The 23,889-nt window shown below is 31.5% G+C and overlaps 2 protein-coding genes across 2 annotated transcripts; one reads left to right on the plus strand and one right to left on the minus strand.

The window, feature by feature from the left end:
* The first annotated feature begins 13,886 nt into the window (after positions 1–13,886).
* On the plus strand, positions 13,887–18,087 carry LOC111301938 (beta-glucosidase 18-like). Its single transcript, XM_089744277.1, has 12 exons — positions 13,887–14,172; positions 14,260–14,326; positions 14,410–14,468; positions 14,570–14,645; positions 14,724–14,798; positions 14,891–14,978; positions 15,054–15,306; positions 15,392–15,507; positions 16,473–16,725; positions 16,809–16,911; positions 17,198–17,300; positions 17,689–18,087. Exons 1-12 carry the CDS (start codon positions 14,005–14,007, stop codon positions 17,966–17,968), a joined length of 1,641 nt encoding a protein of 546 aa, XP_089600403.1. The 5' UTR covers positions 13,887–14,004; the 3' UTR covers positions 17,969–18,087.
* A 3,899-nt stretch (positions 18,088–21,986) lies between these two features.
* On the minus strand, positions 21,987–22,663 carry LOC111301939 (putative 2' cyclic ADP-D-ribose synthase BdTIR). The gene is made up of 2 exons (XM_022897908.2): positions 22,185–22,663; positions 21,987–22,083 (listed from the first exon to the last, which is right to left on the minus strand). The coding sequence occupies exons 1-2, from the start codon at positions 22,661–22,663 to the stop codon at positions 21,987–21,989; spliced, it is 576 nt and encodes a 191-aa protein (XP_022753643.2).
* Between the last annotated feature and the right edge of the window lie 1,226 nt (positions 22,664–23,889).

A 23,889-nucleotide genomic window follows, 5' to 3' on the forward strand; every position in this document is an offset into this window, starting at 1 on the left:
TTTCAATTTGAGTCCCCATATTCTTTTCTTTCCATTTTTCTCTTTTTCTTCCATTTTTCTCTTTTTTTTTTCCATTTTTTTCATTCTTTTTTCTTTTCTTTTCTTTCCTTCATTCATTCACCTATCTTTCACATCAATCTTTAGAGCAACCAAACATGATTCTGTCATTTCACTATGAGCATGCCTTAGCCCAACATATAACCATTCAACGAGCATTCACATTTGATCCAAATAGACTTTTAAAAGTTGTAATGTAGGCTATGGTGAAGGGTCATAAAAGAAATGGATATAATAGGCTCAAAACATGTATTAAAAGAGTTCAAAACCAAAGGATCATCACTTGATGCTACTTGGCATTTTGCCCCTTTTCACATTATTTCACTACTTTTTTCTTTTTCATCGATCTCATTCTTCACAAAAAGGATTCCCATTTTTTTACCCCAAATCAGGTGTGGCATTTTTCTTTACTCTTTTTTTCTTCTTTTTTTTAGACCTTTTAGACTATTTTCTTTCAAAAATTACCTCTCAGTGTGGAGGGTGATCTTTGGTCAAGGTTCTTTTTAGAAAAAAATCATAATAGGTTTAAAAAGGTAATAATAAATGATTTTTTAACTGGTAAAAAAAATGACCATTTTTCATCTTAAATGTGAATACTTTCCTTGAACATCATCTATTGAGCAAAAACAAACTTATGGATTTGTATAAAAGATTGCAAATCTTCAAGATATATCAATCTCATATCTGTTAGTAACTTTTTTTTGCTCAAATAATCTTCTTAAATCAATGTGAATGAGTTTTCAAAATTAAATTTCAAAATTACTTTTAGCATCATTGTCTAAACATTTCGCATTGAGAATAGGAATTGGAAATGAAAAATTATGAAAGGTGACAAAGCACGAAAAAAATGGTTAAATGAAAGAGAAAATGTAATGAAATGCATTATCCTTGCCTTTTATTAAAATGATAACAAATGAAATCCTATTGCATAAAAGAAATCCTAACATTATTTTAAAAGAAATCCTAGAATGACAAATAGCTTCCAACCAGCCTTAACATCTTTCTCTAAAATCATGCCCTTATGCAATCAAGTGAAGAATTTTTATTGACACCTTGTCTCTCTGATTCATCAAAACTCACTAAGCCTTTCTAGATTAAACTTTACATTTTTTGTTTGAAAGCAGGGCAAGTTTCAATAGAATGATCCACATTCCCACTATGATAATCGCACGTCACATTAACGTCGTACCACTTTGGATAGGATGGCTTCAATGGTTTTAGAATAACTGGAGATACCAAGCTATTCTTGATCAGTTCTGGGAATAACTCAGTATAAGTCATGGGATAGGGTCAATTTTTGCTCTTTCTTAGTTATCCTGAGATCTTTTTAAACCATTCGTTTGGTTATTAGGTTTTAAAGCTGATGCAGGTACTTGAAAGGCTGACTGTGGATAAGCTGGTTGTGGATGTGGTTGGTAAGGGTAATGTGAGATACTATTCACAACAAGATAGTATGGATAGTAACATTGTGGTGGATAAGGTTGATATCCTCTAAACTGTCAATCAAGGCTCACGGCTTGAGTTTCAATATCTTTCTTCTCTGGTAGCTTTTTGGTTTTCCCTCCTTTCAACTTGCCATTTTTAATGGCATTCTTAATGATTTCGCCTGAGTTCACCATGTCAGCGAAATTCTTTATGGCATTCCCTATCATTTTTCATAATAGAAAAATTTCAAAGTATTGACAAATAATACAATGGTCTCCTTTTCAGTCAAAGGAGGTTGCACCTGAGTAGCCATATCCATCCACCTCTTAACGTATTCTTTGAATGACTCATTTGCCTTTTTCTTTATATTCTACAAAAACAAATGATCAGGGGCCAAATACATGATATGTCGGTATTGACTGATAAAGTCGTAGGTCATATCACTTCAGGAACAGATACGAGCTCTGTCTAACTAGACATACCACATAGCAACGGAGCCCGTAAGGCTATCCTAAAATACATGCATTAGTAGTTTTTTATTATGAGCATGAGCTGTCATATTTCGATAGTACATAATAATATGAGTCTTTGGGCACTTCATACCATCATATTTTTTAAATTTTGGTACTTTAAACTTAAGAGGAATGATCACATCAAAGACTAAGCAAAGCCCAGCAGCATCAACAAAATCATAGAAACCAATTCCTTCCATAACCTGTAGCTTCTATTCTAGCATACTGATTTTTGAGTCTTTTTGAGCTTCGACTTTTACCTTTTCATTCTCTTTTTCTTTCAGTTCATCCAGATCAGCAACTTGATTTGGTTCTACTATCTTTTCAGTGAAGACAAAATTCATATAACTGTGGAAATATCCTAGATCAAAGACTGATGGTATTTTAGGATATGTAAGATATGTGAATTGTTATGATGGAACCTCTTGTGTAGAATGGGCTTGAGATGGACCAAAATCAGGTGGATATAGGGGATCAGTCACTTCTTGTGATGTAGGGCCCTATTAGCTTGTATTCTCTTCTACCTATTTCCCCTTATTTAACTTGTTTAGAGCATCTAAAATCTTACTTAACTCATTTTTAAGATTTTTCTAGGCCTTATCTAATTTTTCAAACTGATGAGATTTTTTTGCGTTATTTATCTAGTTTTGGTTCTTGTGTTGTATCGATGAGTGGAGTTTATGCTGGATAGAGCTATCCTTAAACCTTGAGTACCATAATTATATGATTATTAGAAACTATGTATTCTATGTATGATATGTAAATGTATGCATGAACTATACTAATATTTACCACATCATCAATATTGATAAAAAAAATCTCCATTTGAAACTTTATTAAATAAAATTTCAAAACTACATCCTAATAAAGTCAAAGCAATATTCTAAAGTCCTAAGCATTATTTCTTATTTCTAATGCCTTTTCATAAACTTCCTAGCTTGTTGGTAATGATTTTGTGCCTCATCTAGGAAATCAAGTAAATATCGCTCATGTACTCCCATTGGTTGCACCACAACCTTCAAACCTTTCACTTTTTTTCCATTTTTGATACTTTGTCTGCAGCAATGCATATCTGATCGAACAAATACCTTAGATGCCTTTGTTTTTCTACGCACATGTCTTTTCATATCTCACTCTGTTGAGCTTGTCTCCTGCATTCATCAGACAAGGTTTTTACTTGTGCTGTGTGTCGATCTATTATCTTATGTAGCATCTGGTTATGTCTATGTGCCCTAGCAATGGCCTCTTATTCTTCTTTTACCCTCACTTTTAACAATTCATTTTTTTTAGAAATCGGGCAAGCTCAGGTATGACCGATGAATGTGTCATATCTAGATCATTAAATAAAGCTCTCAACTGATCTTTTTGCTCTATGAGACTTTGGATTTTCAGTTCTTGAAACTTCAAACATTATTTCATTTCCAACTTCAATTGTTTATTTTCTTATTCCAATTGATCTTTCTTGGATTGGAGTTTCTCTTAGCTGTTTTCACTTTAAGCAAAGGATCTTGAAGAATGGGTTTTAGGGAATGCCCTAATTGTTCACTAGAAAGCACAATGTCTTTTTCCCTCCCCGCATGCCACACATTATATTATAGGGTGACATCATAAGTAAACCTCCCTTGGTTAACCCTGGTGGTTTGCTTCCATGCTTTCTTGATCTTTTCAATCATTTCATATGCCCTTTTTATCAGTGAATAAGAACTCCCACTGGTTAAATCCATAGGTTTCTGGAATGAATTACTCACACCCGAATTGTCTTCTCACCAAAGTTAGGGCATAAGTAACAGCACCCCATAGGCCTAATAAGAACACCCACGACTGATCTTCACAAATATATAACATTGCATCATGATGCATCCAAGGTGCTCTCCAAACTGTTTTTTGATTATCAAGGGCTTGAAAATAAAAAACCCATTCCTCTTTTGACTTTGCTTGAGGTCATGTACTATAATAGAACTCTTTGATAGGGATACTAAAACGAAGGTATGGTTTGCAAAACTAACTTTCTTTACATTTCATGTGACTCTTCATCCATACATAAAGCAACTGTAGGCACCCATTAAATTACCCTTTACCATTTCTGCAATAAAAGTTTAGAGAACAAATGGTTTCTGCCAAAATGGTTGGTGCTGCATTAACTTGGTATGCTAACTGATCCATAAAATCTATCACTGCAACATCAATATACCCGATGACTTTAAGGAAGATCACCAGTCCATATAAAGCTACAGCCATAGCCACTAATCCCTGATCATCATCTATGTGCCCTTGGATGAAGTCTTGTAGAAAACTCCACGAAATAGATTTACTTTCACCTTTTATCTTGACACATGCATCGACTTGAGGCAAGCTAAGTCCAAGTATTTGCACTAAGTTTTTACGATAGCCCACCTTATTGGACCAGTAAATCTTGTTTGGGTTTGGCAGATCGAAGCGAAGTAGGATCATATACTCTTCAATTATAGGCACCATGTCTGTTTCATTAAAAATGAAACATTTATAAAAAGGATCCCAAAACTGAATGATGGCCCTAATTAAATTATTGTCCACTTCCACCTGAAACAGTGAGGCTGTGTCTCCATATCTATTCTCAAATACCTCATGTCTTATTCTACTCATACATCTCCAAACACTGTTTAAGTTGGATAGATCATTTTGTAGTAGCTCGAGATAAACTCTTTCGGGTAATAAGAAAATAAAATTCTTAGGCAAGCAATCTCCTTGTTTTCTTTAACCTTTCTCTGACTTGATTTTCAATTTATAAGTAGACTCATAATGGACTGATGTAGACTTTGATTGCATTTGACTTTCCATGGATGTAAGTATGAGATCTGATTTATCAATAACTGATATGTGATAAATATTTCCTATATGAGAATGATGCAAATGATAGTGTTAAACATGATCATGAAAATGATGCATAGAATGAAATGATATGATAATACTAGAACATGAGAATGGAAATGATGCATAGAATGAAATGACATGGAGAAGGTATAGATGCACAAAATCAAGCAGACAAAATGGTTAGATAACAAACTATTCTTTCTTGTGTCCTAATTTAGGGTTATATCTATTGATAGATAGGAAGGGTTCTATCTTACGTTGGTTTCTTAGGGGTGAACTATATGCAGGGTTAGGCGATTTTGACCAGTAAAAGGTTTTCAAATTGCTCCTTATGTCATTGTCCATCACAAACTAGTAAGGCATTCCAATCCTCACTCATCACAGGCTACCAACGAAAAGGATTCAATTTGAGTAAGAGTATTTCTCTAGCCATTGCAGAGATTATCATCTCACGAGAGCGTAGGTACTTTACTCCTTCCTAAAAAGGATGAAGCTCGGGCATAGAGCTCATGTAATGCAAATGCATGTGATAGTGTGTGTGAAGGAACATATGGTTATCGACCCCATAAATCAAATAAGAAACAAAAATTGAAAAATGTTAGCAAGCAAATAACTTAAAACCATTAGTTCAAAAGATAAGATAAATTAAAAAATTATGGCTTGACTCTCTAGTGTCCCTAGCGGAGTCACCAATCTGTCATAACATATAGATTCAAAAATCTATAGCTAGATTTATCAAATGAATGTAGTCGCCACCAATCTTTTTTACTAGGTGTGATTGGTCACCTAAGGAATCTATCATTTTAAAGAACACCTAAGCTTAAGGGTCCCTAAAAGAATAGGTTCGGGTCTACTAACCAGAATAGGGTTCGGGAGTCGGGAGTCGGTTACATATGGGAAAGGTTATAGCACCTCTACATGCCCATCTGAAAGATGGTACCATATTATTTCGAATTTATCCTAAGGTATTGAGTCTAATGGTTTCAAATTTTAAGTTAAATATTGAAAACAATTTTTAAGATTCTCCATCAATCTGGTAAAACTCTTTAAAAAAATATTTCCTCACCTCAAGAGTATTCAAAAATTTCATTTATTTCCTTGAAGAGGCTCCATCATCGAAAAAAGGTTTAATTATTATTAGTCGAAAATATATATAATTATTTCACCATTTGGGCAAAATTAAAAATATTTTTTCTGTTTGAATTTCTAAAATTTTTCACCGTTTGGGCCTATTTAAAAATTCTTTTTATTTTTTCTTTGAAAAGAAAATAATATGACAATTACTTTTATTGAAAATTTTCATCTAAATTATTCCACAATCTGTGCCAAATTTAGAGAAGATTTCTCACATAAAGATTTCTTAGAAATTTACCATTTGAAATTTCTTAGAATCTCATCCTTAGATAATTATCAAATATTTTCAATCCAAATTTTTATTTAGAGAAAAAAAATACAATTACTTGTATTGAAATTTCATCTAAATCATTCCACCATTTGGGCCAAATTTAGAGGAAATTTCTCACCTAGAGATTTATTAAGAATTTACCATTTGAAATTTTTAAGAATCTCATTATTGGATAATTTGTATTTAATTCCAAAATTTTTTATATTTTTATGCTTTTTATGTTTTTATTTTTTTTGGTTTGAAAATAAATATTAATTATTGTTATTGAAATTTTATCTAAATTATTCCACTATTTGAAACAAATTTAGACAAAATTTCTCACTGAGAAATTTTATAGAAATTTACCATTTCAAATTTCTATAAATTCCATCATTGGATAATTAATATTTAATCTCAAATTTTTATTTTTTATTATTTTTTATCATTTTAATTTAATAAAAAAAAAAACTAAAAATAAATAAATAAATAAAATGCTTAAATAAAATAAATAAGAAAATAACAAAAAAATCTGAAACGGCTCGACTCAAGACAAAAATCATCGCTCAAAATGCGGTTTAGGGCAATCGACTCGGCTCTGCTTGGATGGTTGGCTAGAACGCAAGTCAGCGAATCGGGTCAGGTTGAACCAAACAAAAATGCTCGGATCCTCTGGGATTTTTAACACCAAAATGACGTCGTTTTAGCATGGTATAAAAGGCTCCAAACTTAGCCTTTTCAGCAGATTACTTCATTCCCCTCTCTCTTTCCACTTCTTTTTTCTCCCCCTTCTCTTTAAACAAAACCCAGATTCCAGTTGAAGTTCTGTCGGAATCTGAAAAACCCACCGAAAACTTCAAAGTTGATCGAAATACTCGTCAGAAAACTTAAATATCATCAAAAAATTTCATCAGATTCTAAAAAATTTTCAGAAATTTTCCAAAAAAAAAGGCCAAAAATTCTCCAAAAATTCCTAAAATTTTTAAATTGCTTTAAACCACTCATAGAATATTTCTAGACTCTGCCTTCTATTTTTTTGCTTTCTGATTCGTCTCTCTTTTTGTGTCCTCTCTTGTATTTATAATCTGTGTGTATTTATAGGGATTCAATCTCAGAGCCCCTAACCAATCTAGACTCTCTTTCTAATTAGATTTCTACTCGTTGAATTTATCCAATACACAGTTTAATCTAACCATGATTCCCTGCTACCCTTTTTTACGACAGAACTCCATTCTCATTTTAATTATTATCTCTTAATTAATCAAGAAAAAAAAAAGAAAAAAAATAATAAATAATAATAAACAAAAAAAAGAAAATAATAATAATGCTAATAATAATAATAAATAAAAATAAAATAAAATAAAAAATATGGATCTATCTTGCCCATTTGAATCAGGTGTAATTGATCCGAACCTGAACCAAATTAGATATTTAGAGTGCCTAATCTAAAAATCAATATTTTACTTGTCAATGTTCTTCATTGAGTCATTTCCGATTAGTTTCTGAGTTGACTATAAAAAGAAATTTAATTTATTCCATATCAGTTAGTTCAGACTTCAATAAGAAATTGGAAAAATTAGTTGTGATGAAGGATGTTATCAAACTAAATAACTAGGCATAATTGGCCAGAATTTTTTTTTTTTTTAAAGAATGAAATTTGAATATTTTAGATTTGTAAAGTTATGGATTACCACCAAATTAACCGAATTTTAGATTATTTTCACGTTTGAGATTATCATAAATTAATTTTTATTATTAAAATTAAAAATTCAACGTTTTATCTATAAATGATATGATTGTTAACGATTAAAATGATTAAAACATGTAGTTTTTACCATGGGCATTAGCATTGAAATACTTATACCAAAATCTTGGTTTGAAACAATGGTGAAGGAATAATGTTTTCAATACTCTGTTTCATTGACTAGAAAAAAATCACCAAACCAAACTTTTTTTTTTTCATTTAAAATATTTCTTTTAAAATAAAAACCTTTTTTCTTCATTTTTATTGAAAAAAATTCCCCTCACCAAACTTTCAGTCATGCAATTTGCACCCTCAATTCTAAATTGAGCAACCAATAACAATTTGCATCCTTTTTTGATAAAATTATAACTACAAGCGATATTATATTTATAATCAAATATTATATTTATATAAAAATTTATTGAATTAAATTATACAAATAAATCAACCAACAAATCAAAATATAAATTGAATAAATCTAACAATAAATTAAACCAAATCTATATATGATAAAATTTGAAATTAAAATCTCAAAATTTCATAATCTTTTCCTTGTTGCTAAAGCAAAACCGACAAATGTTGCATTCATAATTAGCATATTCCATAGTGCTAAAACAGAGTTGACAAATTGAAAACAAGCTTAGGAGTCAGTGTAGACATTAATCGAGCTTAAGCTTTGACAATCCAATTGACAACTAAACTACAGCTTAGATTTATGATGTGATTTGGACCAAATATATACAAAAATTTAAGATAACCATTAAAACCCAAATTCCATACAAAACCTTGTCACGTGCTCCTCCGAAATGTCATGTACTTTGTGGCTAAAACATATGGCACAAAAAAAAAAAATTATAAAGAAAAACAATGACTCAAGTCTGCATGGTGTGCATATGATAACTGCCATAATCATGACAGACTAACATGGCCTTTTCCATTCTTAAGTAAGGCATTGGCCAAATTTGTTTCCCAGGAGTCTAACAATTGGGGCATTGTAAATAAGATATTCAAACGTTGCTGCTGTTATTTAGAGGTGATCATGAATCAAGTCAAGTTTGGTTGATATTTTAAAATTTTTATTTAAAATTTGACTTGATTTCACCCAAATATGCTTTACATTATTAAAAAAAAATTAAAAAATTATTTTTATAATAATATATTAATATTTTTAAATATATATTAAAATTACAATTAAAATTAAATAAAAAATTAAAACTTATTAATTAAATAATATTTCGAGTCAAATCCAAATTTAAAAAACCTTATTCCATTGGATTAAGTTGTATCAATCCAATGGTCTCACTAGTACAAAGCTCTACTTATCATGTTTTGCTCGATGAGAATGTTCAAATCAAAGATGATATTTTAGATAGAAAATCCAGACAATTTAGGCCTTATCACCTAAAATAAAGCTATCATATTCATGAGTTAGACCAAGCCATATTTGATTTTCATCTTTAAATGTTAATCACCAGCTAAACTTGTCCATTAGATCAAATTATTTTAATAATACTATTTGTAATATTAAAAAATATTTGCATATTAATTCTTTGGCATTTAAAATATATTTTTAAATTAATAATAAATATTTTTTATTAATTAAATAATATTTCAAATCGTACCAAACCGAATCAAACTCATATTTAAAAATTTTTATCCAAAATCTAATCAAAGCTAGACATGTGGGCTAACAGACTTCTAGACCCATGGACAAATCTAATGTCAAATAATTTAACATAAAAGAACCACAAAGCAAAATTTAATTTCTTAAACTTGTTAAATCAAATGGAATAGTACAAAATTCTCTCTAGTTCTACTTCTCATCCATACAGCATACAAGCCACAAAAATGAAAATGAAAAAGGAAGACAATGACATCTCTAATTAATTCATACAAGTTTCATTCTTGGTTTTATACATAATGGAAAAGGTTTAGCTAGTTCTCTAATTTTTTGGTCACTCAAATTCTCATGAGGGCCAAAAACAGCAATCAGCCGGTAGCATATACGCATTATAGCCAGGGCAACAGCAGAAAGGACTTGCCCATCAAGGCCTACATTTTTTATAGATGGAAAATCTCTAACCAAGCAAACTTTTCCAGGATGACCACAAGGGTAAGTTTCATTTGGCTTGTATTGAGACCCCAAGGAGAGTTTGTATGTGTAATGGCTAATGGTAATGCATTTGATCCATGATATGAAAGGAGGTACATGTTGAATGAGAATAGCTGCTGATTTTTGGTCCGTTACCAAGGCACCAAGGGCTAGTCCTAGGCCTTGAGAGACAAGGACAGAACAGAAGTGCAAATAAGGTGTGCAGGAAATTTCCTGCTGTGGGTTTAAGTCCTGCCACCCTATCTGTTATTGTGATAAAAGTAGGGAGATCAGCAATGGTTCTTGACATGAAGTATGAGGAAAGCCTGTACATGTCAGAAGACGGTTCTTTACGAGCATCATACGTTCCTGGGGGAAGGTGAAAATTGCTTGGAATGGAGGGAACAAGCACCAAAATCCCAAAGAAAAGAAGAGGAGTTGAATCTGCATGTTTCAAATTAACAAGATCAAAGCCATCCAATGTTTATTATCAATTCATTCATATAAACCTTCTGATTTCAATGTCGCTTATATAGTTTGCGTAATCATTTAAAGGAAAGCAAACTGAATTTTAATGGATCCAAAGTGATTGGGGCCTGGTCCTGCAAGTGAGTAATATCAGATTGCCACCATAATAATCCAAAAAGGACAGCTACCTCCAGGACCTCAGCAATGTTGAAGCTAGAGATTGATTAATGTTTCCTTCCCTTTACTCCCCTTTGAAACAATACAGTGAACTGTTGCCACCAAGTTGTAGCCCAACTTGCAAACTTCTTGTTTTCCAATTGATCAGGAGGGTTATTGCTGACTTCCTGAAGCTCAACATTTAGTTTCTCAGCAATGTTGCTCTTGTAGGCAGAAATTAGTGTTTACTTCACCAGGGTTTGCTCCTTTAGTGACTCATTTGATGGAACATCTACATTGTGGAAAAAAAAATCAAAGCAATGATAACGAATTGCAAAAGAAAATTCAATTTGCTGATCTTTACTTAAAGTAATTAATAAGCTTATTCATATAGCCAACAGCCATGTGATCCTTTGGTGGAATGCTACACAATTACTTCCAATGACCAGGTTTAATTCCTGACAGCCTAAGTAAAAAAAAAATAAGCTTATTCATCTAACTAGTACTCATAATAGTAGCTTGTTAGATGAAATTGAGTGCTTATGTATATTTGAGTAAGAATTTAAAGGAAGGAGATGCATTTTTTGAATATTCTACAAATTTGTCTGATATTATTTGTGATTTTTTCTATGTATCATCATTCCATAATTTCGTAATTAGATGATTTACTCTGTATGAATAGATATATTAGTGAACAAAGAGTTAATTTCTTGCACGGATTGAAGCAACATAGAAGAAAGTGAATCTTAAATCTGATAGGCAACTGACTTAAACAGCCCTTGGGATTAGATAGCAGAATCTGTGTTGCTGATATATCACAAAAAGTATCAGAGTCAATAAGGAAAAGCATTATATGGAGTTTTTATATGGACTGGTATGGAAAGTTTTTATGCTGCTCCAAGGGGCACGGGGAATATTGTTGATTACAATTCGAAAAGATACAATAATATGACCATATATGTAACAGAGAACAGTAAATGTAACACCTCACTATGAGTTTATGTCTCAACTTATATTTAATAGTAGATCTTTAAATATCCCGATATTAGATTGAGGCGCTATAGTAAGTCGGAGTTACATGTTCATTTAAATTTTGCAATTACTGTATATATATTTATATTTGTCATCTTTTTATATAATGAAACTAATTGTAGATAGGAATTTGCAGCCTGTGAATCAATTTCCAAAGCTCCAAAACCATGCAACTGAGTACAGCCTTGGAAGTGGTAGCCATATCAATGGTTAAGAAACTTTTATAGTTAGAATTTAAGCAAGTAATGTTCCAGGTCAATTGATGCCTTCAAGAAATTATAAGAACTCTGTTGTGTTCTGTAACTTGACAACTGCTTCTTGATCATCATTTGGATTTGTTCTATAATCAGATAACTGACTCTCTCACAGGATATTCTCCAACACCATTGATTACTCCTGTTTATCCAGGGCAATATAATTTTCTGCATGATTTTGGCCAAAAAAATAAGGTAAGTGAATTTGCTTCTTGATTCCCAAATAAAAATTTGAATCCTGATCACCATTTTTTATAATATGATCAGAGTCCTCTGAGGCTTTTCTTGGATTTAATTTTTTTTCGGACGATTTTAACGGTACACTCGCCGATATCATCTTGGCACATTCAGAATTTTACTCTGAAGTGAATCCTGATTACTTAAATATACTACTGACAAGCAACAATTTAGCTCAAAAAAAAAAAAAAAAACAGCAACAGCAGCTGTAATTTAACTTGAGACTGTTCCAATTTTGAAAGGAAGGATTCTAATGTACGTGGATAATTTATAAGGAGCATGATGGACAACTTTGAATGGACTCCATAGTGTTGTGCTAAATGATATAAGGGTTTTCTCTATGATGGCAAATCGGGTTCTACACGATTCCCCAACAGCAAAAATACATTGCTTTAGAAATTAGACCAAAAGCTAAACCAATTGCAAAACTATTCATTTTTATTTCAAAGTGAAATATTTTTTACACTTTTACACAATTAATGATTAATTGTGTTATAACTTAATATATTGATTTTTTTTATAATTAAAATGATCAGTTATTAAATTTTAATTATTAAAATTAAAAATTTAACATTATAACTATACACAAGTATTTAATATATTTTTTATTTTTATTAAATTCATATATAATTTTTATTAAAATTTTAAAATCATATTATTTTTTATCTTTTATATCATTTTCATGTCATATTTTCGTATCATATTTAAAATTATTATATTTATTTATATATTGAGGTAATGCAATTTCTTTATTTGAAAAAATAATCAAACTCTACTTTTCGAGTAAAGAATTATGAAAAATTGTTTGCATCAAAACACGTGAGTATTATTTATTCTGCAGGAGTAAATATAACAATTGTATATTCGATTCCGTATCCCACCAAATCTCATATAGGCGTGGATGCGTTTACTTTTTTGTTGTTACGACAATGCCTATGAAAATGAAAAACTAGTTGTCTGAAAAAAACATGTTTAACATATTTTAACTCTATCTTGTCTGTCACGTCATAGATTAAAAATTCATTACATTTTTTAAATTTACATTTTCCTCCCTCACAAGTTTTAAAAAATACTGCATAAAAGGACAAATGTGTTGAAATTCTGTTCAATCACTGCTGAAAAGGATTGGCATAGAAAAAATTAATGAAATTGAGTAATTATAATAATGTTTGGCTTAATGTGTGTATATATATATATATATATATTTCATTATAAATATAGTTAGTGTATATTTAGTAAGCTTGATAATTTTAAATATAATATGATGATATGATATAAAAATTATATAAAAATATATAAAAATAATAAAATATAAAATTGATAAAATCAATATATTATTTTGATAAAAAAATATATTTCGTATTTAATATATCAATATGAATTATAATATTAAAATTTTTATGTTTTATATAACACATGTGTAACATAGATATATAAATTATAAAATTTAAAATTATTTTTAGTAATAGTCCCTTTTTTATAAGTCTTCACCTATCTTTTTATCATCTAATTTGATCAAGACCTCGGTTCCTACCCCTATCAAATAAAAAACAGCATAAGATAATTGGGTTTTTTCAATTGTACAAAGTTAGTGCAGTTCCAAATTAAAAAGGTAAAAAATGGAGCTGTCTACCACCATGAATTTATTGTTAACAACTTGTGCATGCAGGGACCAGCCCCGGTTGTCTATCAATAGTTGACATTTTTTTATTCAAGCTTTTTATTGTTATTGATCTTTATTACCATTCCTAACTTAGCTAGATTTTGCATTTTTTTTTTTTTTTTGCCTCACTAAGATGCCTTTTAATACCAACATTCAGCTCTCCTTCTTGTTTTTCTTCGTTGTAAATCTACTTTTTTCTTCAAGTTCTAATGCTCAAGATTTTGACAAAGCAATCCAAGATGTCAGAAGATTCCAATTCCCATATAATTTTCTCTTTGGCACAGCTGTATCTTCATATCAGGCATGCAAGCTTTTCTTTCTTTGTTGAAATAATAGTTTGTTTCTCTGTTGATTCCTTTGTTTTTCACATCTGGTTTTCATTTTATAGGTTGAAGGAGGATATCTTGATGATGGTAAAAGCCTCAGCAACTGGGATTTTTTCAGTCATATCCCAGGTAAACAGGCATTGCTGATTGCAGCAGAGCAGATTAATATTTTATTTCCTAGTTAAACTTATTGTATCCCTTAACTTTTTCAGGAAACATTAAAAATAATGAGAATGGAGATGTTGCAGATGATGATTACCATCTGTTCTTGGTATTTTGCTTCTTTTAAGTTCATTTTTTTTCTTGCTCTCAACCTATAGAAATAAGAAGAAAAAAGTATGAATGTTGCTTTGTTTGTGTACGATATACCAGGAAGATATTGTGATTGCTCATTCTCTTGGTGTAAAAGCATATCGGTTTTCGATTTCATGGGCCAGAATTCTACCAAGTATGTCTTTGAAAGCCAGAATTTTACTTGATTGTATGTAGATTATAACACTTTTGAGATCCTTCAATGCTGGAACAGGAGGAAGGTTTGGTGAAGTCAATCCAAGTGGGATCAAGTTCTATAACAAAATTATAGACAGCCTCTTGCTCAAGGGTAAGAGGTTCAGAAACTTGGGGAAGAAAAATTTTTCTGGAAAATTGTTTCTTGAAAATGATATAATTGACTAAACAAATGCCTGAAAGCAGGAATTGAACCATTTGTGACAATACACCATTTTGATCACCCACAAGAACTGGAAGATAGATATGGGTCTTGGCTCAGTCCTCTGATGCAGTAATTTCTCCATCTCTTTTGTGGTTTTACCGAAGCAGTATGTTGTTAAGTTGCCTAATTTCAGTGCCTTTCTAGGGAGGATTTTGTTCTTTTGGCTGAAACTTGTTTCAAGAGCTTTGGTGATAGAGTCAAGTACTGGACAACTATCAACGAGGTAAATCAGTTTGCAGAAATGGCCTATGTTAGGGGAGTTTTTCCACCAGCTCATTGTTCCGCGCCTTTCGGAAATTGTTCTGTTGGCAATTCTGATGTAGAGCCTTTTATCGTTGTGCACAACATGTTATTGTCACATGCCAAGGCCGTTAAGCTATACCGAGAACAATTTCAGGTTACACAATGAGATTCTTAAAATATTTTCTAGCTTGAACTTTGCTTGATGATATTTTTCTTACCCAAATTTGATGCTGCTGTAGCCAAAACAAGGTGGCTCTATAGGGTTAATTGCACATTCACATATGTATGAACCACTAAGAGATGGAGAATCTGATCGTCTAGCTGTAAATAGGGCTCTGGCTTTTACCCTTGGCTGGTAAGTGATCTCAATCAAAGCACCAAACTGCTTTTGTTTTCTTTCTTTTAAAATTTATTAATACTAGATGGAAAACCTATAGGAGGTAGCATTAAGTAGGTTATCCCAGCACCTGCAATCACTTCCCCTATTCCCAGGCTACGGCCTCCTTTGATAACTGCATTATATTCTGTTTCCTCTGAATTTACTGAATATTTAAGCAGCAAAGACATGCCCAATGACAGAACTTGAGATTGGTTTGGATCTTATTTGATGATGGACCTGATAAAACTATACAAGTTAGATGCTCTTTATTTTTCAAGGACCACTTGATCTGCAACATTGCCTTGTCATACCTTTCTGCATCTCTGTCAAGACTTTAAAAAAATTCAAAGTAACAACCAATTGAGTCACAATGATTATAACACTCTTTTGAAACACAGTCCAAAATTAATGTTATTATTAATTGTTGGCAGGGCTGATGGAATATAACATACACAATCTTTGTGAACCGAAGCAAACCAGTCCAATCCAATTGACTTGAAGGACACGCTATTTTTACATAGGAGGCCGTAGTCTAGGAATAATTGAAGGAATTACAGGTGCTGGGATTAGAACTCCAAACCTGTTAGATGCCACCTCTTAAGGGTGGTTGTATAAACTAAGTTAAGCTCCGGTTTAACTTTAAATACACATTTGCTATATGTAATTACTAAAATAACAAATCTTGAACCCTTTTGAGAGTACAAGAGTCACATGCGAATGAAGATATGTAAAAGAAAAAGATTAAAAAGTTATGACCTCCCCATCTGATCAGTTAATGACAACGGTAACTGAAGCAATTACCTTGTCCTATGATCTCAAGGGACAAAGAGGCTGTCTATTCTAGAACTGTTTTAAGTTGCATATGTTTTTTACCTCTAAGCAGCAACATTACAGTAAAGATATGCTCCTCAACATAACATGAATAAGTTACCATAATGCAGGGCAATAGATCCTTTAGTGTTTGGAGATTACCCACCAGAAATGCGCCAATACCACGTAAGTGAACTGCCAAGGTTTTCCCCAGAAGAAACTCAGATTGTGAAAGACAGTATTGATTTTATTGGCCTCAATCATTATTCAACATTATATGCCAAGGACTGCATCCATTCTCCTTGCATCCCAGGTGGAGATCATTTCATCAGAGGGTTTGCATACACAACTGGAGAAAGAGATGGCATTCTAATTGGAGAACCAGTAATTCCTTCTCTTGCTGTTACTCTTTTTTCCACTTTTATCAGTTTATAATTACAAGTTCACTTTGCTGTTTTTTTTGGCAGACTGGTGTTGAAAGATTTTATGTTGTTCCAAGGGGCATTGAGAAGATTGTTAATTATATTTCAAAAAGATACAATAACATGCCCATATATGTAACAGAAAATGGTAACTTGCGGAGCTTTATTTTTGTCCCTTTACATAAATTTATGTCATTTTTTTATCTGTGAGTCCATTTTTCAAGCTTCAAATCCATGCAACTGAGTGCAGCCTTGGTTGCAATGGGCATATCAGTCACGTAGAAACTGATAGCTAGAATTTGAAACAGTAAAAGTAATGTTGCAGGTCAAATGCCGCCTAAATAAATTTATATGGATTCTGTTCCGTAACTTAATAACTGCTTCTTGATCATCATTTGGATTCTGTTCCATAATCCGAAAACTTACTCTCACAGGATATTCTCCACCACATACTGAACAAGTGCCAGATTTGCTGCATGATGTCAACCGAATCAAGTTCCATGAGGGCTACCTTGCTGCTTTGGCCAGAGCAATTAAGTAACTGAGTTTATATTCTTTACCTTACGTATACTTTGTTTTGCTTCTCTATTCTTGAACAAAAATTTTAACCCTGATTACTTGAGTAGCTATTTATAAGCAACAAATTTCTCCAACTCATAGGTGTAATGCCCCAATCCCACGATGAGATATTACAAGAATCTGATATATAAAAAAACTTAAATTCCTACTTGTGAAATCCGAACAAAACCGAAAAATTTTTAGGTCAAAATAAACATGGAGCAATTCTACTTTGGTGCATTCAACAATTAGTATCATAGCCCTATTTCTGTCGCAGGACCTGTGAGTTATGGGCCCGCTACGCTTCTGCACATTAGAAATTACCTAGCAGCTCTATTGACCTAAGACTGGGTTCTTATTTTGATAGGAATGGTGCTGATGTACGCGGATACTTTGTATGGAGCTTGATGGATAACTTTGAATGGACAGGAGGTTATGGCACAACATTTGGACTTTACTACATTGATCGTCAAACTCTGAAGAGGACTCCAAAGATTTCTCCTAAATGGTATGAAGATTTTATTGCAAACAGAAGCAAAGGAAGCAACAGAGAAGGGTTCAAGAATGGAAAAGAGGGTTCTAAACGTTTTCCCAAAAGCAAAACTGTCATAATTTCCAGAGCTGAAGCTAAAGCAACCGAAATATGATGATGATATCTACATTTCACCATCCATATGCATTGATTTTATCCTTCTATTGTCAACTATTGAACTGAAATATGTTGATACAGTACATGATGGGGTACACAAAATTGATTTATATACGTCCTACATCATTTACATGCAACATGATTTCAAAAACTTAAGGATATGGATCTCGGCTCTCATTTCTGTTCTTATACAGTTTTGCATCATTGGAAAAACAATTGAAGCCTTTCCAAATTTTAGACTTCCCTGTCTAAAGGAGATTTTGTTTTCTTATGTCAAATTCAAAATTTATACATTCTCAAACCCTTTTCTTTTGTGGTTTGATTAATAAAGTGGGAAATTGTTAAATTGTGTGGAACCTAACCGACGTTGATTGTCCTAATTATGTTTATATTTAAAGGGATATCAGTTTAAGGGTTTTTTATTGCATTTGTAATCTCTCTTTTTTTCATAGTGAAAAATTCTGCAGTGGCTCCAAGGTGAACTGAACTCTCACATTGATGGTGAACTATTATATATCTGCGTGTTCAATTTTTGTTTTTGCACTTGTTTTATTATCGTTTTCTAAAAGTAAGGCTTTAAACCTATCAGTCATCTTGTTAAGTTGAAGGGAAGATCATCTCCGTTGTGCTGAAATTTGTTTAAAGAGCTTTGGGTGATAAAATTGAGCACTGCATGACTTTTAATGAGCCAAATATGTTATGCAGTTAATCCACCATAGTTGGCAACTTTTATAATAGACCCTCAATCACTCTGCAGAAGATGTTACTGTCCCATGGAAATTTCATTCAACAAAAGGTACAAAACTAATGCTGGTGCAGCCAAAACTTGGTGGTTGTCTAGGAAAAAATTGCAGTATCCATTTTTCCTCTTTTTTAAGTTAGACTGCAATATTGACATCCACTTGTTCTATACAAGTGACTAGCTAGGCTAAGTTTCAAGTTTGGAAAAAATGTCAAGAAAATGGGTTGTTATGGGTTCATATTGGCAGTTCCTACTAGAAAAATTGACCAGGTAAATTAAAACCTTTAGCTTTCCATCTTCAATTACCAGTGATATGAAACGGTGCCTTGTTTGACCCTCCAAGATCTCTATCAAATCCTCAGGAATACCAAAGAGGGAAATGCTAATCACAATTCTCTGAACATTCATTGGAACCCGTCAAACGGTAGTATTAACATTGATTGTTGGTGGGGTTGATATAATAAAAAATTATAGTAATAGAAGCAGTTCATATGACAGATTTTCAATTGGCTTAAAGCAAAGCATTTTCTTTATAGTATATGATTAATGTAATCAAAAAAATTGTACAATCTTGCAAATCTTTTATTCATATCTATTCATATCCCACATGCAAATAACCTTTTTTTAACTTGTGAGAATATAAGGCCAAGATTCAAAGATTTTACTATTAATTATATATATATATATATATAGCATTTCTTGGCATCTTGATTGTTACTATTAATTATACAGTCAAAGTAGCTTGAACCACCTATGATTTTGGCTCAAAACAATCAATTTAGAATTAATTTTAGAATAAATCCTATGCGTAATCTAATTAATTTATATAACCATTTTAAAAAGTGACATCCAACAATTTTAAATTTTAAATTTTAACATTTGTGATCCCTTCCCTTGTATCAATTTCTTATATAAAAAAAAAGTTTAATTTTTTAGTATCCTAAAGTTTATTCATAAAGTTTGATTTGGCTAGAAGAACTCACAATTTTACAATATTTTCTATCAACTCATATGTTACAGAATACTTTTTCAAGATAAAAAACCTTTATAAATTTTGGCAGGAGCAACCCAACAAATTTTAAAGCTACAACAAAAGCAAAATTTTGGTGGGGTTCCATAAACCTAATTAACACTGTAAACTCGATCCATGTTCCACCAAAATTTACTGCAACTGCACTTCAGTATTAAAGCCTTGAGAAAACGATTTTCAGATTCAGATCCTAAGAATCTAAACAATCTTCATCGTCTCACCCTCTCACACCTCACCTACCAATTTTCATTTCAAGACTAGTAGTCAAGAATGTTGGGTTGATATACTTGACAGTTGCACATGTACATATTTCAAAAACATGCTACACTCTTGACAAAACTTTGAATCATCAAAATGTAAGTCCTCAAACCAAGTAATAAACGAGAGAATGAGCTAAAACACTAATCAGTAGTTCTGGGAATTGCTTAGAGAGCCAAATAGTTGACAGGAATGAGCTTGGGAGCTGAAATAATGATGGCAGTAGTGGGGTTGTCGGCAGTGCTTTTGAGGCCATTGATGTAAGGTATCCAGCGGAGATGATTGAAGTGATGGGGTACGTGCTTCACCGGATTCTGACAGGGTGACCTTCCGTTTTCTCTACTTATCTTCCTTACTCCGACGCTGGCTCGTTTCTTTATTGGTACTAATAACAAAGGTTCATTATCTACAAGTTATTCATCTCAGGTTAGTTTCAGGTTCAAATAGAAATGAAGATAGGGCAAAATAAGAGAAACCCTTTTCTCATTTTTGTTTTTTTTCAAGAAGTTACCTCTACGGCAAATAATTTTATACAAAGAAATGCGTAATTGTATAAATCAACTTAGTTAAATTATTGAAATTTGGGGTACATACAGTTGACAAATTGTTAGATTTTAGCTCTTTAAATTTCTTTTTCCAAATCTCAATTCCAAACCTAATCATCTTTAGTTTTCTTTAACTTTTGTATATTATTTCTCTAATGGCGGCTGTGGAAGTAATGCTGAGAATGGTGAAATTTGCAAAGCTCAAATTGCGCGAATGTTGCTTCATCATAGAGCTGGTCAACTTAGGGTTTTTATTCTTTTCTTGCTTTTTCCTTTTCCTTTAATGGTTGGCTTGAATCAAAATTTCAGTCAAGCCTGGAAAGGGTTCAAATCTACACTTGATTCTTCCTTCAAATTTTTAAAATGAGTGGCAGTTTTATTAAATTTTGGGAGTTTTTTTTTTTTTGAATAATTTAATTATTTTATGTTCAGCTCATGTTACTAGTTCTAATAATAAACACAAAGAAAACGACGATTTAGCCTAATTGAATTAATTTAATACCCTAATTGACCGATGTTCTTCTTTTAAAAAAGAAAAATACCATGAAATAGACAAATTAAAATATAGTACTTGAGACTTTATTTCATTTTTTTTAATTAAAACGATTAAAATTTTAAATTTGATTATTGAAATTAAAAGTCTATTTCATTTGCAAGCCTATTAATTTAAAGCAATATGGAATAAATATCACCTAAATATTGCAGCCATCAAAATCAAATACCAATTCAATATTTATAAATTGTAATGCCAAAACCCAATCATACATGAAGGGATGTGATGTTACATGTTTAATTAATTATACTAAATCAAGTTAGAGTCATTAATTACTAAGTCATGAAAAATTGATGATAGGGCTAATGTTGGTTAGATTAATTAATTTTCAAAGGGTAAATTATGTCAATTTATGAAATCAAGTTTAAAGAGCAATTTCACATATCCTTTTCATAGTCCAAAAAAATTCTTGTTAATTTATATTCCTGTCTTCTAATTTTTTGATAAGGCAATTTTCAATTCATAATCATATATGATAGTGAAATTGAAAACAAAATGGAGCCACTTAATTAATAATGTGCTAAGACTTAGAATAGCCATGAAACTAATCTTTTACTTTTTTTTTTTTTAACATCAAATTCTGTTTCTCTAATCATCAATTAATAAAAGAAAAACCTAAATAGATATGAACATCATTAAGTTGAATCTTATTACAAACGATTGTACAAATGAACCAAAGATTTAAAACTATACGTATATTTCTTTTTCTTGTTTCAGATACAAAGTGTACAAGTAAAACAAGATGAACAAAGGACAGAATCATTGGGCTTATTAACACGAATTGAATAATGCAAATGAAAACATAGAAAATGTGATGAAGAAATATTAACATTCTTGGATGGCATCACCATAACTTTGAGCCTGATCAAAGAGTCATTAGAGTATTCTTCAATCCAATCTCTTAAACATCTGCTCCTCACTTTCCATCTCAATCAAGCTTTCGATCACAATTTCTGAAGCACTTGTCACCACATCCGACCAATTTCTAAATAACATTGAAAAAATCTAAGTAAAAAGATTTCCACAAATTTATGAAATTAGCCAAAGAATTAAGATGATAGCTAATAAAAGACCGATTCATCTTACCCTTTTAAAGAGTCGAACGTAAGCCCTACGGTATATTTTGCTTGCTCAAGAGCTAATTTGAACCTTTGGAAATCCTTCGCTGGAACTTTATTGTTCTCAACACGAAGTTGTGAAGGTTTAATGTCGCAAAAGATGGGAATGACCTTCTTCTTAGACTCCATAATAAGAGCTAATTCATGAAGGCAGAAGTAGGACTGGCAATAATTTGGTGAGAAAACAGTAACACCAACCTTACAATTCCTTATCGCGTTATCGATGTTGTCGAACAACTTATCTCCTGGTTTCATATTCTTGTTGTCCAAGAAAGGTTGTAGGTTTAGTCGTGAAAGGTGATCGTAGAGTAAGGTTGCTATAGTTCTCTTGGTGTCAATGCCTCTATGATTAATGAAAACATCAAAAGCTTTATTTGTCATGAAACGAATTGCCATCTTACTTGGTGATGTTTGGCGAGCACGAAAGTTTCGATGGAAGTTCATCATGGCTGCTGGCATATGCATGGTTTCGATCAAGAAAGAAAATAAAGGAAAACCCTAATTATATTTTTCTCTATCAAAATTTTTTTTTTCCTGTGGCTTGTGTCTCAAGATTGCTGGTTGCTAATGGTATATATAGAAGTCTCTAATTGAATGATTTGGCCTAAAAGTTCATTCTAAATGTTGGATTTAGAATATTTGCTTACAAGCATTTTTACTTCTATAGTTGAATTGAAGGAAAGAAAGTATGAAAGATTGAACAATTTAGCGACGACGTGTAATTGATTTTGACAACGGGAAGGAAAGGAAACAAAAACCTTGACCAATTCTATGCCTTTCGAAAATTTTCATTGTCCCTTCAAACAAGTTACATTGAAACCTCTCTTTCTTTTTCTTTCTCTTTATCTTTTATATTTTATGGGAAAAATAATTTTGACTACAAACATTTTACATTTTTACCATATTATGAAAATAAATAAATAAATATGAAAAATTATTTGATCCATTATCAATGGAATTTTTAGATTTTATAAACAAAATTAACAAGATAACATATATTCCTTAGACTATATTAAAAAAATAAAAAAAATAATTAAAAAATGAAACATTTGTTAATTTTTTTAATACTGTTTATGAAATTAAAAAAAATTACTGAATGCCTATAAAAACGAAATTTAAAAGTTATATGCCTAGGAAGAGAAGCAAAGGACAGTCATGAAAAGCACATGTTAAAGTTGGTGCTTGGGTACTTTGACTGTTTGATCAAACAAAGATACCATGAAACTAAAAAAAAAAAAAAAAAACGAAACTTTCTTAGTCTTTCACCCCATTGAAGGAATTTCTCAGTAGCAAAATGGCAACTTCTCTCTCACTGTTTCAAGATTTGGGTTTTGACTTGCACCGACAAAGCTGAGAAAATAACTAATTTTTCAAAATGAAGGAAAATGGAAGGAAAGAAACTGTGGAAGAATGGTATTTTCCTAATTTATTGGATAGGAAAACATTATGCTACCCCTTCATTCCACAGCAATTTTTTTGTTATTAAATTGTAAACCTATGTAAATAAATATTTCAAATTTAATTATATGTATGTCATATTTTAAGTATTTGTTGACCTAAGAACATACCACTAATAAAACAATATGGGTTTAATTTGGATACTTATAAACATCCAATTAATGGTTTTCCATGTTTAATCTCAATATAAAATTTAAACATTTGACTTAATGGTA

This window comes from Durio zibethinus, chromosome 15 (genome assembly GCF_047325235.1).
Source record: "Durio zibethinus cultivar Kanyao isolate XHJ-2024 chromosome 15, ASM4732523v1, whole genome shotgun sequence".
Classification (NCBI taxonomy): domain Eukaryota; kingdom Viridiplantae; phylum Streptophyta; class Magnoliopsida; order Malvales; family Malvaceae; genus Durio; species Durio zibethinus.